A 16,235-nucleotide genomic window follows, 5' to 3' on the forward strand; every position below is an offset into this window, starting at 1 on the left:
TCTGCCAGCTTAGGTTAATACCAGTGAAATACTTAATAGGCTTGTTCTACAAATGCATTGTACAACTTTACAAAATAGGGTATATACATTGCTATAATTCTAATACATTATTAAAATCCAAAAATATATTGTTCCTGATAGAAATTATGCAAAAATGGTAAAATATGATAAAATAGCTAAAAATTTCAGATTTAAAATTGGCAATGCTTTGTTACGCACACTCATTTGTAAGCTTCTTGTGCCCATAGAATTGCATCCTTTCCTACAACAGCTTAAAAGCTGTTAAAAGTACATTACCTATCCACACCGAAATATTTAAGGGGCAGAAAGCTCTTTAATATATAATTTAACATATAATTAACAGAGACACTAACTGGTACTACTGTATTTACTCAATCTGAAATCTCTTTGAGTAGACTGGGGAAAAAACCCTTCTGAGAAATAAACGTTCATTAATGGAGTGTTTGTTCAATTTTGAAAGAGACGACTAACCTCATGCTGAAAAGTACAGCAAACAGAGAGTCCTAATGGCCCATGACCAAGTAGGTGAAAGAAGAAAGAAATACATGTCTTTGATCACACCTTTCGTTGAAAGCACTTGGCAGGCTAATATGTAAGAATACCACCATTCTTTTAACGTCTTTCCATTCTCCCTCTTCTTTCTGAATAAGCTTACAATTAATACCTTGTGCATTTCCATATATTTATGAGATAAAATGATTGCTATTTCATGACATTATGGTTGTTTTTGATACAATGTCAGTGCATGAGCCTATTATTCAGCTCACAGTCCTAAAACCAAAATACTCATATCTAACTACATTAGTAGTTAGACTACACTAACTGATTAGTTCAGAAACACATTAAACCCAATATATTTTATCATCAACTTGGTTCTCCAGTTTCACATGTATTCCATGTGAAGAAAAAGCAGAACAGGCTGATTCCAACCAAAGATAAAGCAAATGATCTTTTAGCAATATCTAGTAATACATAATTAACACTGAACTGTAGGAATTATTCTAATCCTTTTCCTCTCCAAACCAAATATAAAATATCCTACAAATCAAGAAGAATTGTTTTTAAAAAATTACATACTATCATTAAAATTTATTTAACAGGGGAGGGCAAATGTTATGAATTAAGACTGCCATCATACTCAATTCTGGATCCAGGCAAACTATGGTTAGGATTAAAAACAGGAGCATCTGCGGGAGGGCCAAGGGAAGACAGAAAGATGAAAGCTTCACAATGCTAGTTTATTTCTTTTATAGGTGCACCATGAAATGGACAGTTTGCAACATAAATCCAGCAATGTTGCTCTTATTATTCTGAAAAAATTCTGAAAGCTTCTGCAGATATTTATGTTTAGAGAGCTTTGACAGCCAAGTTGGTTTCAATAAGAGATGACTGCCCTGAAGAACAGCACAATCAGCTACCCTGATACTATCTGCTAGAATCCTCAGAATTAGGTGTCCAAAAGTATAAAGTTATGTTTTCAGAACAGCCACAATAAAGGCTGATTACAGTCAGAGATTAATTTAATAAACAAACCACGTTATTTTTTAAAGCTCAACTTCATCTAAATAAAGCACATCAAAAGATGCTTCCTCTGCAAAGAAAGATGGCTAGCTCCTAAATTGTCTTTTTTTTAAAACAGAGAATAGCCAGGATGTGTGATTTTCAATAACACCTATAATGATTTTATAGAACATTGGAATGGAGGGAAAATTCAATTTCCTGTCAAAGAAAGAGAGATTGAAAAGCTACATAAAAAAGCTCTGACATTTATGCCACGTCCAGCATCTCATTCTCAGCAGCCTGCAAAAGTTCAATAAAGATTGGGTATCAGTTTGCCACCAAAAGGCCATTTCTGGCAGAATGTTTAGCCAAGGGTATAGGAAAGAAACATCTGAATCTGCAACCCTTTTGCAGGGAAGATTTGTAGCTTTCTCTCTCTTTGGGGAGAGGGAAAGGTGGGGGGGCAGATATATTACCCAAAAAGGACACTTCAGGGAAAGTGTGTAATAGCAATACTTACCAGGAGAATGGACCAAAGAACAGTCATGGTGCTGAAGGGCAGAAGGAAAAGATGCACCTGCCTCTACCCTTATTTTAACTCTCACTAACTGATCGCTGTAGAAACAGCAGGAACATTCTGGCTGTGCTTACCTTTTTTCTTTCTCATTCTTTCATCTTTTGTATATTTTTCTTTCAGAATGTACAGGAAAATATTGTATTTGTAAACTAGAGTCAGAGCCTTTTTGATTCATGACTAAAGTAAAAATAATCCAACTATCATTCATACATATTCATGATATATTTTTTAAAAAATGACATTGAAAAAAAATTATGATAACTCCAACATAGATGTAGACCCAACAATAGAGAATGTATGTAGCTCAGTGCTGAACAACTGGGCTCTTACTATTACCTAAACTTAGTTGTTGTTACAGATATTTTATTACCCAGCTAGATAACATCATCATATCAATCAGTGCATTATTTCCCATGCCTGTTTCCCATGATGTTATCTTGGTGGGTAGTCAAACTTCTGCAGGAAATCCAACAAGCCCAGAAAATGCCAAGAACCCAGCATGACTATCTGTGGTGATCTCATATCAGAGTTACTGCTAATCATGTTTAATCGGTAGTGCCACTTATGAAAGGATTAGAGTCTTGCTGTTTTTTCGTGGAGGATTATCATCAACCCCAGTTAGACCTTTGGGTAGCTAGAATATTGAAAGAAGTGAGCCATCCACTTTAGCTCACTTTGCCGTGAGCTAAAAACACACTTATTTATTCAAGCGGGACTGGCTTAATAGTTTTATTAAATTTTAATTGGGGTTTTATTATTTTAGGGTTTTAAATTTTAAATTTTTAATGTCGGCCATTTTGTAATATGCTTTGTTTTAAATTTTTTGTTTTAATTGTATATACATTGGGTTTTTATCTTTTGGCTGTACACCGCCCTGAGTCCTTCGGGAGAAGGGTGGTATAAAAGTCTAATAAATAAAAATAAATAAATTAAGACCCACTCTCACCAAGACCACTGAAATAACACCCAACTGGCCTGCATACAGATACTGGATTAACCTCTATTTTACACTGGAGCCAAAACAGCATCATCATTCAACAGCAGTAAAAGAAATTATCCCTCAAAGCACTTCAGCTAGTTTTGTCAACATAATTAGTTCTGACATATTTTAAAGCCAGTTTGCTAAGTGATGTATAGCAAAGGGCCAAGGCATAGCATAACAGCATTAAAGTTATACAAGCAGTTTCAGCACAACATGAGGAATTAGGATCAGATTAGTTATTTTGAACTTATCCTGTATCTGAGTTCCAAAGATATAATCAGATCAGAGATGCCTTGAGGCAAAATGGGCCTACATTTATACTGCAGCAGTGGTATTTTTCTTCCATAGTTTTTTTATCCGTTGAAATAAATGATCAATGAAAACATGGAGGGAACCCCAAAATACTAATTTTGGGATTATATTATGCCCAATTAGTTTTATTGCCTTGAATAAAAGGCATCAATCATTTCAAATACATATCTTTGGGCAGGCTGACTTTTGCATATAGGATATGGAATAGCCGCCTCCTTTAAAAACCCCTGCATTAACTCTTAGTAGGACTTATTGTGAGATTCCTAGAAATATACTGTAGGGGTTTGTTTGCCCCAGAAAAAAATTGAAAACTTCTTCTAAAAAAATTAAAGTTGCTACAGAATTCTGCTTGCAAATTTGATCAAGATAAGAATTTGATCAAGGCTTCAGCCAGGAAGTATCCAAAGCAAAATGTCTGGGAGACCACTGAGATTTCAATGTGGTAGCCTTCTTGATGTGTGATATGCCTGATAGATATGGGACAATAATGCACCATAGTCTTCTTCTATTAGGTCTTTCTCTTCTTATCTATCCATTCAGATACTTTGTAGAAGGGAAGAAACAGAGAATCCAATCTGTTCACAGTAAGCCTATGAGCTTTTCTTCCAAAAAAAAACTTTTGGAAGCATATTTCTAAAATTCAGCTGAAAGAGAGGGATTAAAGAGTGTTGTGGAAACCTAGTGATGCAGATGTATAGTAATATAATAAATATTTCATCAGTGTATGCTCTCTTTTACAAAACAATAGCTATCAGCAGAGAAGTTGCTCTATTCCACTATAAACCCAGGAAAATCATGCATTTCAACAGTCTTTTTCTAGAGAGAAGGACACAAAATTGGCCATTTAAAAAATGTTCAGAACAACAAAGGTCCCAAAATTGACCAAATAATAGTTTTACCATTCAAACTTTAAGGAACTCCAATGTTAATTTTATTTTAAAAAAATGAAATAAAGCACACAAGAACTATTTATACTATCAGCTGAGACAGACATTTATTTTTGGCTGCCGATTTCTGCAGCTTCTGTTTATTATTTCATGATGTTTTACTAAATAAATTAACATATTCATTCACAACTAAGGCAACAGAACCTATATCAAGTAACAACAAAGTAAGAGAACCAAAACTGGAATATACAACTCTTATTAAAGAGTACGAGAATTGTAAATGAAAATAGTTTCCTTGCTGTTGCAAAAATTGAAAAGTCTGAGATAGGCATTATTTTAATTACGTATCCTTCATTGTTCTTATAATGAACGTGATCCACTTAACTGGGCCTGAATCTTTTAAAACTTGACACCAAAAATATATGGTTACACATTATTATTATTAATAATAATAATTAATCTTATCTGTTGCCTGATGCTCAATGACTTTGGATGTTTTTAATTGCTTAAAGAAATCACAATCACATCAATAGAACATTTAGAATGATTAATACGTATAGAAGCATGCTTAATTTTTAAAATGAAGGCACTGAAATAATTAAAAATTCATTAGACACATGGCATCATTTACTATATACAAAATACTTTTTTATTTTATTAAAGCTTTATTTTGAAAATGCCCATGGTACCTTAAGAAAAGCTGGTTTTGAACAGCATCTTACAACACACTAAAATCAGAAAATTCTGAATCAAATAAAGCAATCAAACAAAAGCAGCAGTTTGAAAAAATGTTCCTCAATTGCAAAATGTTTAAAAATCACTGAGTGAAAGAGGAAAATAAAACATGTTTGCCTGGTGTTCAAATAAAGACAATTTTGGCCTCCTGTAATCCTCCTGAGGATGTTCCAGAGCACAGATAAATCACACATAATTGCAAATATCAACTACAGTTATCACCTCCAAGGCAGTGCAACTGTTATAAATACCTGCCAGTTGCCAAGAGCCTAAATTTTGACTATGTGACCGTAAGTGTGAAAAATGGTTATAAGTCAGTAACACTGAATGGTCACTAAACAAATGGTTGTGAGTAAAGGATCACTGATGAATGAATAGAATACTTTATTGGCCACGTGTGACTGGACCCACACAAGGAATTTTTCACAAATCACAAAAGTGTGATTGGACACAAGGTAATTTATTACCTGTAATAAATTACAAAGATCTGACTTTAAAAAAAGGGGGGTGGGTGGGAATCAAGTGGTCTTCTTCTGTGTCCAGATCAAACTTTAAACTACCAGAAAGAAGCCACTTTCTTGGCTTTGTTGTTGGTCAAAAATAAGTCATTATTGGCATATGGTTCTGGCAATAGCCAACATACCAGTAAATAGGCTCTTTACTGACATTCACAGAGTGTGTTGTATCCACTAAGAGCCTCCAATTGAGCACATTGGTTTTACACTTAGGCACTCTAATCCTCAACCAATTCAGAGTCCTCCAAGTAGGGAGGGAGGTTGGATTCTTCAGTCATATCCTTCTTTAATATTATTCATTGCTCAATGGTCTCCTTCTTCCATCTTTTAATTTGATTTTGTCTTGCGTACTCTCTAGAATGTTTGTTTCTGCCATAAAGCTTTTCCTAGGTCGGAATCTGATTGAACTGGTGATTCCACACAATAAATCAATACTTTTAAAACTCTCACTGGTTTGAAATGTCATCTGCACACAATATGTTTTGTTATTTTGAGGAAAAAATTCCAAAATCCTTAGACTTCTTTAAAAAAATAGTTGTTTGATTCCTATACAATTGGATACCTTGTGAAATCCATACTGTCATATAGAATTTTATAACTACAAATGGTCAAATTGCTGTCATTTCTGCACAAATGACCATAAGAACAATTCAGCAATAGGTTTAAATGTATCCTGAAGAAACAACTTACCTTTTTGGCGTTTCATCTGGGGGATGTTGCTGATAGTGGTTGCTTGAACTATTTCCACCATAATCTGATACCTGAATACAAAAAGAAGAAAAGGCCAAGTTTCTGACATAATCTTCTGTAAACCTAGTACTACATTTTCCAGAGATAATGAAAACTAGGGCTTTTCAGGGAATAATACTGAGATGTTGGTTTTATGCAATATCAATCGTGGTGTGTGTGTGTGTGTGTGTGTGTGTGTGTGTGTGTGTGTGTGTGTCATTCACGCCAGTATCATATTTTTATAGTTTTAAAACACATAATATGCAGCTTCTCTTTGTAAGCTGGACCTAAGTAAGTTGCATAAAACTCAATTAGAGTAAATAGTTTATAATATTCAGATTTCCACTTAAATTCAGGTTCCTTCAAGCCAGTTGGATCTATTCTATGGCTGCCACCCTATCTACCATCTAGCTCACTTGCTACAGGAATGGCTGGGAGAAATATTGCAGTTCTAAATAGGAAAGGCTTGTACAACTTCCAAAATCCAAGCTAAAAGTGCCCCCCTGCACTGGAAATGCAGGCTTAAGACAGTGCCCTTCCATCAATACTCTCATTAGTGCCAACTTCAAATCTAACACATCTCACCAATTCATCTACATCCACTCTGTCCAACACTGCTGCCAGCTCTTCCATCAGCCTGCTCCCCGTCTTCCCAGATAAAATTATTTTATCAGAACATTGCTAAAACATTTGAAAATCTTATTCTAGGGGGCATAAACAGGTGAGCCTACCCTACATTATACATTTGGACTGACAGCTCATCATCTGCCTTGGTTTCTTCTGAGTTAGTCTGCTCAGAAAAAAAGACTACTAAGGTATCACCTGTTAATGATCAAAAACTGAGTTTTTTAATAGAATAAACTGTAAAAATAACCTGATATATATACAGTATAGACCAGGGGTAGTCAACCTTTTTATACCTACCACCCACTTTTGTATCTCTGGTAGTAAAATTTTCTAACCGCCCACCAGTTCCATGGTAATGTGCCGTGTATCGTCGTCTGAGCATGCTTCTCGCGCACCGTGGATTAGGTTTGGGGAGGGGGGCGCCAGCTACCAGTTCTGCTTGTCTGTTACAGCTGGGTGGTGTGGGGGGAGATGTGCAAGCTATTCTGGGACAAGGCTCTTTTGCTTGCGGTCACATTATAGTGCCATTTAGTTTCACTTACGTAACGTGAACTAAACTTATGCGTGGGCGATACAAATAGTATATTTTCAAAAATTTAAATTGTCATGGGGAATTTTATGAAAACCTAATGAAAATGTTTTTAAATAATGCTATGAAATTTTTTTAAAAAGTCAATTAAATTAAAAAAAAGGAAAGTGCTTCAGTATCGGACAAAACCCCTACCGCCGACCATGAAAGCTGAAACACCCACTAGTGGGCGGTAGGGACCAAGTTGATTACCACTGGTATAGACAATGGGTGTCTATACAGTATAGACAGAAGACTCAGAAAGTGGGTGGGGTTCTAGAACTTTGAGAATAGTTTAGAAATTCTGTCAAATTCAGGAGTCTGGTTGGGAAAAATAGAACACCTGAAATAGGATAGATAATGAAAACTGCCAGTATACAATAAAATTAAATCCCATAACCAGAATTCTGGCCTAATTTGGAAATCTATCAAAGCCCTACAAACATTTGTAGGTATATTTTAAATATCAATAAAAACCGTGCATAATGCCAGTTTTCAGGTTGTTAAACAATGTAACCACAGCTAGTGTTAGTTTATATGAAGCAGCTGGCTAATGTACATGTGTACAACTTTAGTTAAAAATAAAATATGTTTTGGAGTTTATCTTCAGAGATGAGAACTGCCAAGGTTATATTGCTCTTTCCCACAACTGCCATGTGTTTCAAGAAAGTATTCTGGCAAGTTTATCGTTGGAAAAGAGAGAAATGAAGGACAGATGGTCTGCAGCAGTCCAGATGTTGCCAAGTTACATATACCAGCAGTTCCAAGCCGAATGATCTTGGTCTTCCTCATTTCAAGGATGAATAAAACCAAGAGTACTTTCACCACTAAGTTTTCCCAAGAAAACTCTTCATAATAAAAACAAGTTGTATTCAAAGAGCAGCTGAACTGCCTGATCAAAGACACACTGTTCAGTTTATGAGTTAAATAAAAATTGTTGAAATGGCAACTTTAATACACTATATGAGATAAATGTTGAAGGCCTGAAAATTAGAATTGAAATTTGAAAGGGACCTGATCTTAGATATAGAAGATTTTTAGTGTTCAAGTAAACCCCACATTCTGTTTAGTTATAGCAGAAACTACAACATTATATTCTGCGGCTCAAAAGAGCAACAGGAACGTTCAGCAAGATAAAAATTCTTGGGGCTTGCTGGTCTGTGGTCAGGAAAGCAGGAAAGTTGTTTCAAATTCTTGGATTCAGAGATGATTGCAAACCATATATAGGCAAGCTACCCAGGCCTGGCTATAATAACATTAGGGCCATAAATACTGAAATATTTTACTTGGATATATTTAATCTACCGTTAAAGAAACAGAAGTGGGATTTTTTTTGTTATGTTTCCTGGGAACAAATATTAAGATACCTTAATCGTTTGAGAAACTCAATATCTGAGTTACAGTTAATAAGCTTGATGAACTCTTCGTAAGAAGGAGCATATGTATAAGCTCTCTTGTGATGCTCAATCAGCTGTTCTCTGTATTCCATCTGGACAAGCAACATGTGGTTGATGTAGTTTGGATCACTCAATAGTTCTACCATTGGTTTCAGTACTAAAATTAACAAAAACAAAACAAAAGGTAAATATGCATTAGCTAGAATCAACCTAACACTTTTAAGTTTATTTCAATATAGAAAGTTTCTTTCTTAAAACATACACGTCAATTCTACTCAATATTCAGAAACTGCCAGTAGTATTCCATGATTGTTCCTAGAAGTGAGAACTGGACTGCAGCCTTAATAGCCTTTATTGAAACAGAAAAAATAGAGTTCACAACACTTTTAAAACTTGTGATCACAGATTGTGATTTGAAAATCAATTTACTATACTATTACTAATCTATTCTTGTAAACATCACTCCAACATTGGAAAACTGGCACTATAAGCTTTAAATCAGTTGATCGGTCAATTAAAGCTTTAGAAGAAAAAATGGCTAAGAACGAATTTCAAATTGGCTAAGCCACCAACTAATGTCATCCAGTGTTTTACATAATTGCTCAACTTGTACACTAACTTAAACAAGTTAAATAAATGTATAGCAATTTGGATTGAGATTATCATATAAACTCTTTTCCATTGATATTTATCTCTCACCTTTTGCTGCAAGTACCTCTGCTAGGACTATACGCAAGCTTAAAGACTGAGCATCCTTTGAGGGCAGAAGACAATAGACCAGAGTCTGAGAGCATGCTTGCAGGAATCTTGCCTCTTCTTCAGAGTTCCTCAAACAAGGATGCAGTAAAAATGGCCGTGGTTGTTCTTCCAATCTGTAAATGAGATAATCAGACTTCAATCATCATTATCTAGAACTACCAAGCCAGAGAAAAACATGTGAAAATCATTCCTTTTGTTGAATTGTGTACTAATAAATTTCACAATGGCATATGGAATAATTGTACATTTCTTCACTACAATACTTTGCCTTTTGCTTATTATTCTAAGGAAGAGATTTCTAAACTAGTTCTAGCCTTAATCAGAAAAACAAAAAATTTTGTGTTGTTTCAGAATAATGACTATTTCTTATAAAATCCAAATCTGGCCTAACTGAGGTTAGGCTATTCTTTCTTTTAAAAAGCCAATTTTAAAATGTGTCTTAATGAAATAGCTCATTTTAAAAAGCACAATTAACATAACTTCAGAGGTATATTGTTTTTAATCCAAAAGAAAAGCTGAAGTTTCCAACTTCTTTGTACTACAGTATATTAATTTAGTGCAATTCAATAACATCAGTGGTATTTATTAAATTTATTCAAAGCTTTTGCATATGTGGATTTAATTATAGTTAGACATTTACCATTAAATCTCTGTTTAAATTATTCAGTAACTTAAAACATTTCTACATACAAAACATGGCTTGATTGTGATACAGTGGTTTTTGTTTTTTTAAAATGTCTATTAGTTAAGCAAGTACCACAGTCCTGTAAATAATTTTATCTTACTGACTGTGGCTGGTAAGTATTACAGTACTCTAAAAATATTTGTTTTGTTTTACTCTCAGGCATTCAATGGCTAGCAAATTACAGATATATAGTATCTGCTTATGAGCCCCACCTTTATCTTCTAAATACACTTCCAAAAAGAGATGTATGCAATGAAGAAAAAATACAGGAATATTTTTCTTGTCTGTGGCTTTGCTGGGCCAACAACTGTTCCAACAAAATCCTATGCTTTGTCATCCCTTAAATATGGTCAAAGGCAACAAAGGAAAGAAAAGGGGAGGGCAATTTCTCTATTAATTTCTCACATAACCAGAGTTCTCCACTATCATAGAGATAAAAGAAAGAAAAGAATAGGAGGTTAAGAGTGACATCACCAATAGAAATGGACTATGCTGCCTTCCAACCTCTTGGATAAGCTTAAGAGATGTTTTCACATTAGCTAATTTTATCTCCCAAATCCCAAGTATTATCAGAGAAGAATCACAGAGAAGATCCACCTACAAAACCAGTAAACATCCAAGTTATTTTCAAATAAAATTAACATAAAATTGTCAGTGGGTTTAGCTCTATTTTTTTACAAGAGAAATAACAATGTTTACATCAAATCTTCCCTATCATTCAAAAAATATCAAAGTATTGAGATATTAAACAGATACAGTGAAAAAGTTTAAAGAGGATTTGCAAATCATTTAAACAGTAAGAATATATAAAGAATTGATTTAAGTTGAAAGGTTCAATTTTTAAAAAACTCTCACTTTTGCTGTGATTAAAAGTAAAATATAATAAGCACTATATTTAAAACCAAAATGAAGCATAGTCGAGTACTGCAGACTACTTTGGTGGAGAAAAAATCAGATTAAACAGAAAAACAGCTCACAAGTTAGATCATCAATTTCTGTAGAAGATAGTTTCACAAAGTCAGCAACAAATTACATTATCTCATTTAAATTTTGATTTATATACTATTGTATATAATTTTCCATGTGCACGTGTGTTATGTCTGGCTTTTATATACTTAGTAATCTGCAAATCCTGAGAAAGTAACACTCCATCAATCTTGGAAGTGCTAACATATATTTTCCACAGTTTCATATTATTATTTTTGTTGCTGTTGTTGTTTGCATAATGAGTCAGATATTTAGACTGGAATTGTCCTTTTTGTCCTTCCCAAGGACCTGGGATAGATAGATTTTGTTTGATGGTGTTAAAAAAATATCATTCCAGGATGTAAGTAAACTGTTCCAACCTGCTGATAGTACACAAGTAGAGATCCAGATATTTTGGGATTGTATTCAAGCTGCCTATTACTATTGATGCTATCTTTGCTTTCTTTTGCCAGAGTTATTCTACTTATACTTGGAGGTCTTAATATTTTGTGATTTTCTCCAGTTTTTTCTCTTTTATTCTGCCGAGTCCACTATCCAGACTTTTTTATCTTTCTTACTGACAATTGTTATGTGGCAGGTGTGCTTGTATTCTGAAACCCCAGGGCACTTCAGCTTCTTCATTTTCTATTATTTTGTCTATTTTATGGTCCTACCAGTTTCTTGCTTACAGGCAATTGTGAGTTGAGAGGAGTTTTTTCAAAAAACAAATACTGAAAGTCTCTGGGAAGCAAGATGTATACTTGTAATATAGAAAAAAACAAATCCAATTACATTGATTCGTTACTATAGATCTCAAAGAGGGTGTACTTCTTTTTTACATGACTGTATATTAATAACTGGTCCAGGAAAACAGTTTTTTTTTCAAGGGAATGAGAGTTTGCTTTATTTAAAAATTTTATCTGTTTAATTCCATCCTTAAACCAAGATGTGTCTTTGAAGTTATCCTGATACTTCTTTACTGTGATAGCTCACTTGTGATCCTAACAGGCATGACTTGAAACAGATAGTTACAACAGCAATAAATCTATAATTTTCCTTGGCTTTTCTATTAGGACACACAACTTCACTGCCTTATCTGCCTATCTCCGATACCCTAAGTTTTAAAAATTGCAAAATTAAAAATGCTTGATCAGGCATATATGGATAGATTTAACTTAGGCTAACAATTGTTAAGAATGTGCAGTAAAACAGATGCTCAATTGTTAAGTTTGCTAAAAAAGGTAGCCTAGGGAAGAAGACCAATTTCCTACATATATTTAGAATGTTTTGACAGGCATTAAGATTGCTATTTACAGATAAAAATCTTCTCACGTTTCCCACATCTGCTATATGCATTAAAATGAATGTACTGGAAAAGCTATTAAAGGGAGGCAAAGGGTAGAGTACAAACAGTACTTCAACCATCTTTTCAATCTAATTCTCAGGTGGATTTGAATTCTCTGCACTTTTTTTTAAGTGTAAGAATATCAATGGCAATTAAGCAACTTGCATATGATTTCTCAGAAGACCTAAGGATGTTCAAATCATGTTAGTTGTACTGAACATGTAACTAGAATAAACGCATACCTTTAATTACCATCAATACTAGAAAAAATGGGAGTGGATTGTGGCATAATTATATTTTAGCTTTCTGAAAACAAAACAGCATTATGCACATCTTTTTAGTAGAAGTCAGTGTTAAGATTTAATGTAGGAATTAATCCACAACTGATATTTCAATTACGGAAGAAAGCTGACTTCATTAGAAGAAAGTAATCTTTGTATTACCTTAGTAGGATTTTAGGCAGAGAAGGCTAGATAAACAATCTCTATGATGCATGAATATAATACAAGATGCAGTTTTAGAACAATTTCAATTAACCTTCTTTTACTTAGAACAAATGAATCATGGTTTTGGCCATGGTATTTTTGAAGAGAAGATAATACTAGCCAGGTTTTGAAAATCAGATAAACTCAATAATGCAAGATTATCAAAATGTCTAATAGCATATATCACCACATTAGTTAACACCATTTTTCTTTCATAACGGCCTTACTCTTCTGCCTTACCACCTTACTAAATAGATTATAGCAAAATAAACCCTGCTGCCAATTTTGCTATTATTTCAGGACTAAATCATTTTGTATTCTGCTCCAATAATTTCCCTCCATATTCTTGTACAGTATGTGATGCTGCTTTTTAATCCAATTAATTGGCTTAATTTGTTTTTTACCTTGTACATTTCCTGGAAAACTTTTCATCAAAATATAAATACAACAAATTGAAAACAACTATCCATTGAGTTTCAAGGCGACTGAAAGACTTGAACCTAATTTCATATTCCAACTATTATTAAATCATACTAACTTATGACAGCTATTCAATTATTAAGCCATATTAAATAGACATCAGGAGGAGGAGGAGGAGGAGGAGGAAGGGGGAGAGAGGGATGGAGTGAAGAGGAGGAGAATACCAAGCTTTTTCGTCTAGATTCTGAGCACAGACCCAAATCTCAGCAAGTCATTCTGGTAAAAAATGCAAATGTTATCTTGAGGCACAGTAATAGGAGCATGGATAGGGTCCAGACCACAGGAAATAATTGCTCCATACCATTCTGCCCTGATTGGATCCCATCTGAAGTGTTCAATTCAGGTACCACAATTCCAAAAGGATAATGATAAATCAGAGCAAATTCAGAGGACAGCTACTATGATGAAGGGAAACTAAACATTTAAAAAGCTTGGCATGTTTAGGCTACAAAAAATTATGCAGGGGACTCATAATAGGAAAATATCTCTAAGTATCATATCCAGAATGAAGTACTCTTATACTGTATGGTTCCAAAGGGTATAACCAGAATCAATGGCTTAAAACTACAAGGAAAAAAGTTCAAGGATGCTATCAAAAGGAACTTGATTATATTAAATGTATAATTTAATACCTAGATAAAATTTGAACTGCCAGTTAGTAGAATGTAGTCATCTTACTACATCCATACAAATACATCTCAGGTTGGAATAATTGCATCTTTTACTACATAGTCTCTTGCCACATAAGATGTGAACAACATGGAAACTCACTTTTCCATAAACTGCTTTAATGAGAAAATAGACAGTGTCCTTGGATAGGAAGGAAAGAAAATCAGGCACCTTTTTGTAGTAGTAATCCTTTCAACTACACCAACCAACCATTACTCAGCAGAATCAAAAAGGACATCTAAAATTACAACAGAATATGTCATTGCAGAAGTTCATATATCTTTAACGATATCTGGGATATCTTTAATCACTTTGGAAGAATAGAAGGAATGAGTCAGGCATCCATGTGTGAAACTACCTTAATGCATACTTCCTCAGCCTGTGTGCCTGTGTATTGGACTTCAAATCTTATAACCCTAGTTAACATGATTACTGGTTAAAAATGTAAATATTAATGGCAAAAGTTAGTATTGGTTAAGCTCATTTATCGCCTGATGTTATGCAATGCCAGGTCCGTTATAAATAAAGCCCCCCTCATCTCCGATCTTATACAGGAGGGGGGTGCGGACCTGATTGGCATTTCGGAGACCTGGTTGGGCACGGAAGGGGGGGTTCCCCTGATAGAGATGTGCCCACCGGGTTTCCGTGCGTTTCATCAGGCCAGGGCCCAGGGTAGGGGTGGGGGAGTGGCGGTTATTATCAACGGGAGTCTTGAGCCGAGGGAGATCACTGTACCACAGATAACCGGATGTGAGTCCCTCCTTGTTAAGTGGGGCCGTGGGGTGCAGGTGGGTGTACTGGTCACGCATCAGCTCCTTGCTACGTGACAGAATCCCTGCCTGAGCTGTTGGATGTGGTCGCTGGGACGGCAATGGAGATCCCCAGGCTTATGGTCATGGGGGATTTCAATTTGCCGTCGGTGGGGATAGCATCCACATCAGCTCGGGAGTTCATGGCTTCCATGACGGCCTTGAACCTGACCCAATTAGTGAACGACCCCACTCACATCGGGGGAAACACTCTGGATTTGATTTTTGTCTCTGGACAGTGGTTGAATGATCTGGAATTAGGGGAGTTAGTTATTAGACCCTTGTCATGGTCAGATCATTCGCTCCTTCAGCTAGATTTTCGAACCGCCGACCCCCGCCGCAGGGAGACGGAACCGACTCGCTGGTTCCGTCCCAGGCGCCTGATGGACCCTGAAAAGTTCCAGATGGAGCTTGGGCTATTCCCTGAGGATTTAGCCCACGACTCGGCTGGAGCTCTGGTTGCCGCCTGGGATCGGGCGGTGGCTGGCGCTCTAGATCGGGTTGTGCCTTTGCGGCCTCTGACCCGGTGCCGATCTCGTTTAGCCCCTTGGTACTCCGAGGGGCTGAGGGAGATGAAGCGCCGGAAAAGACGCCTAGAGAGTATCTGGAGGGCCAGCCGATCCGAATCTGACCGGACACTAGTTAGGTCTCAAATTCAGACCTATCTAGTGGCGATGAGGCTGGCAAAACGGGAGTATTTTTCCAACCTCATTGCATCAGCAGATAACCGCCCAGCCGCCCTGTTCAGGGTGACCCGCTCGCTCCTCCATCAGGGAGCGGTAGAGGATCCCTTAAAGGGTCGAGCTGAGGAATTTGGACAATATCTGTTTGATAAAATCGCTCAGATTCGGGAAGGGTTGGACACAGACTGGGTGGATCCGGACGGGGTGGGGGAGGCAGGTCTTGATGTTATTATCTGGGATGAGTTTGATCCTGTGATCCCTGAGGACATGGACAGGTTAATGGGGAGATTGAATGCGACCACATGTTTATTGGACCCGTGTCCCTCCTGGTTGGTATTGGCCACCGGGAGGTGACACGAGGCTGGCTCAGAAAATCGTGAACGCTTCTTTGATGGAGGGTGTTTTCCCTGCCGCCTTGAAAGAGGCGGTGGTGAGGCCCCTCCTCAAGAAGCCTTCCCTTGACCCAGCTAGTTTAGCAAATTATCGTCCGGTCTCCAACCTTCG

The 16,235-nt window shown here is 36.1% G+C and overlaps 1 protein-coding gene across 4 annotated transcripts in view; it reads right to left on the minus strand.

Annotated features, from left to right (window-relative positions):
* The window catches only part of SNX25 (sorting nexin 25), a 71,246-nt gene that overhangs the window by 37,718 nt on the left and 17,293 nt on the right, over window positions 1–16,235 (minus strand). For all 4 annotated transcript variants that reach the window (XM_058193028.1, XM_058193029.1, XM_058193027.1 and 1 more), the window contains exons 4-6: window positions 9,550–9,722; window positions 8,821–9,007; window positions 6,220–6,290 (exon numbers count right to left, since the gene is read on the minus strand). In XM_058193028.1, the coding sequence (XP_058049011.1) occupies window positions 6,220–6,290; window positions 8,821–9,007; window positions 9,550–9,722 (431 nt within the window). The remainder of the gene's footprint in view (window positions 1–6,219; window positions 6,291–8,820; window positions 9,008–9,549; window positions 9,723–16,235) is intronic.

The sequence above is a fragment of the Ahaetulla prasina genome, chromosome 8, assembly GCF_028640845.1.
Source record: "Ahaetulla prasina isolate Xishuangbanna chromosome 8, ASM2864084v1, whole genome shotgun sequence".
Lineage (NCBI taxonomy): Eukaryota > Metazoa > Chordata > Lepidosauria > Squamata > Colubridae > Ahaetulla > Ahaetulla prasina.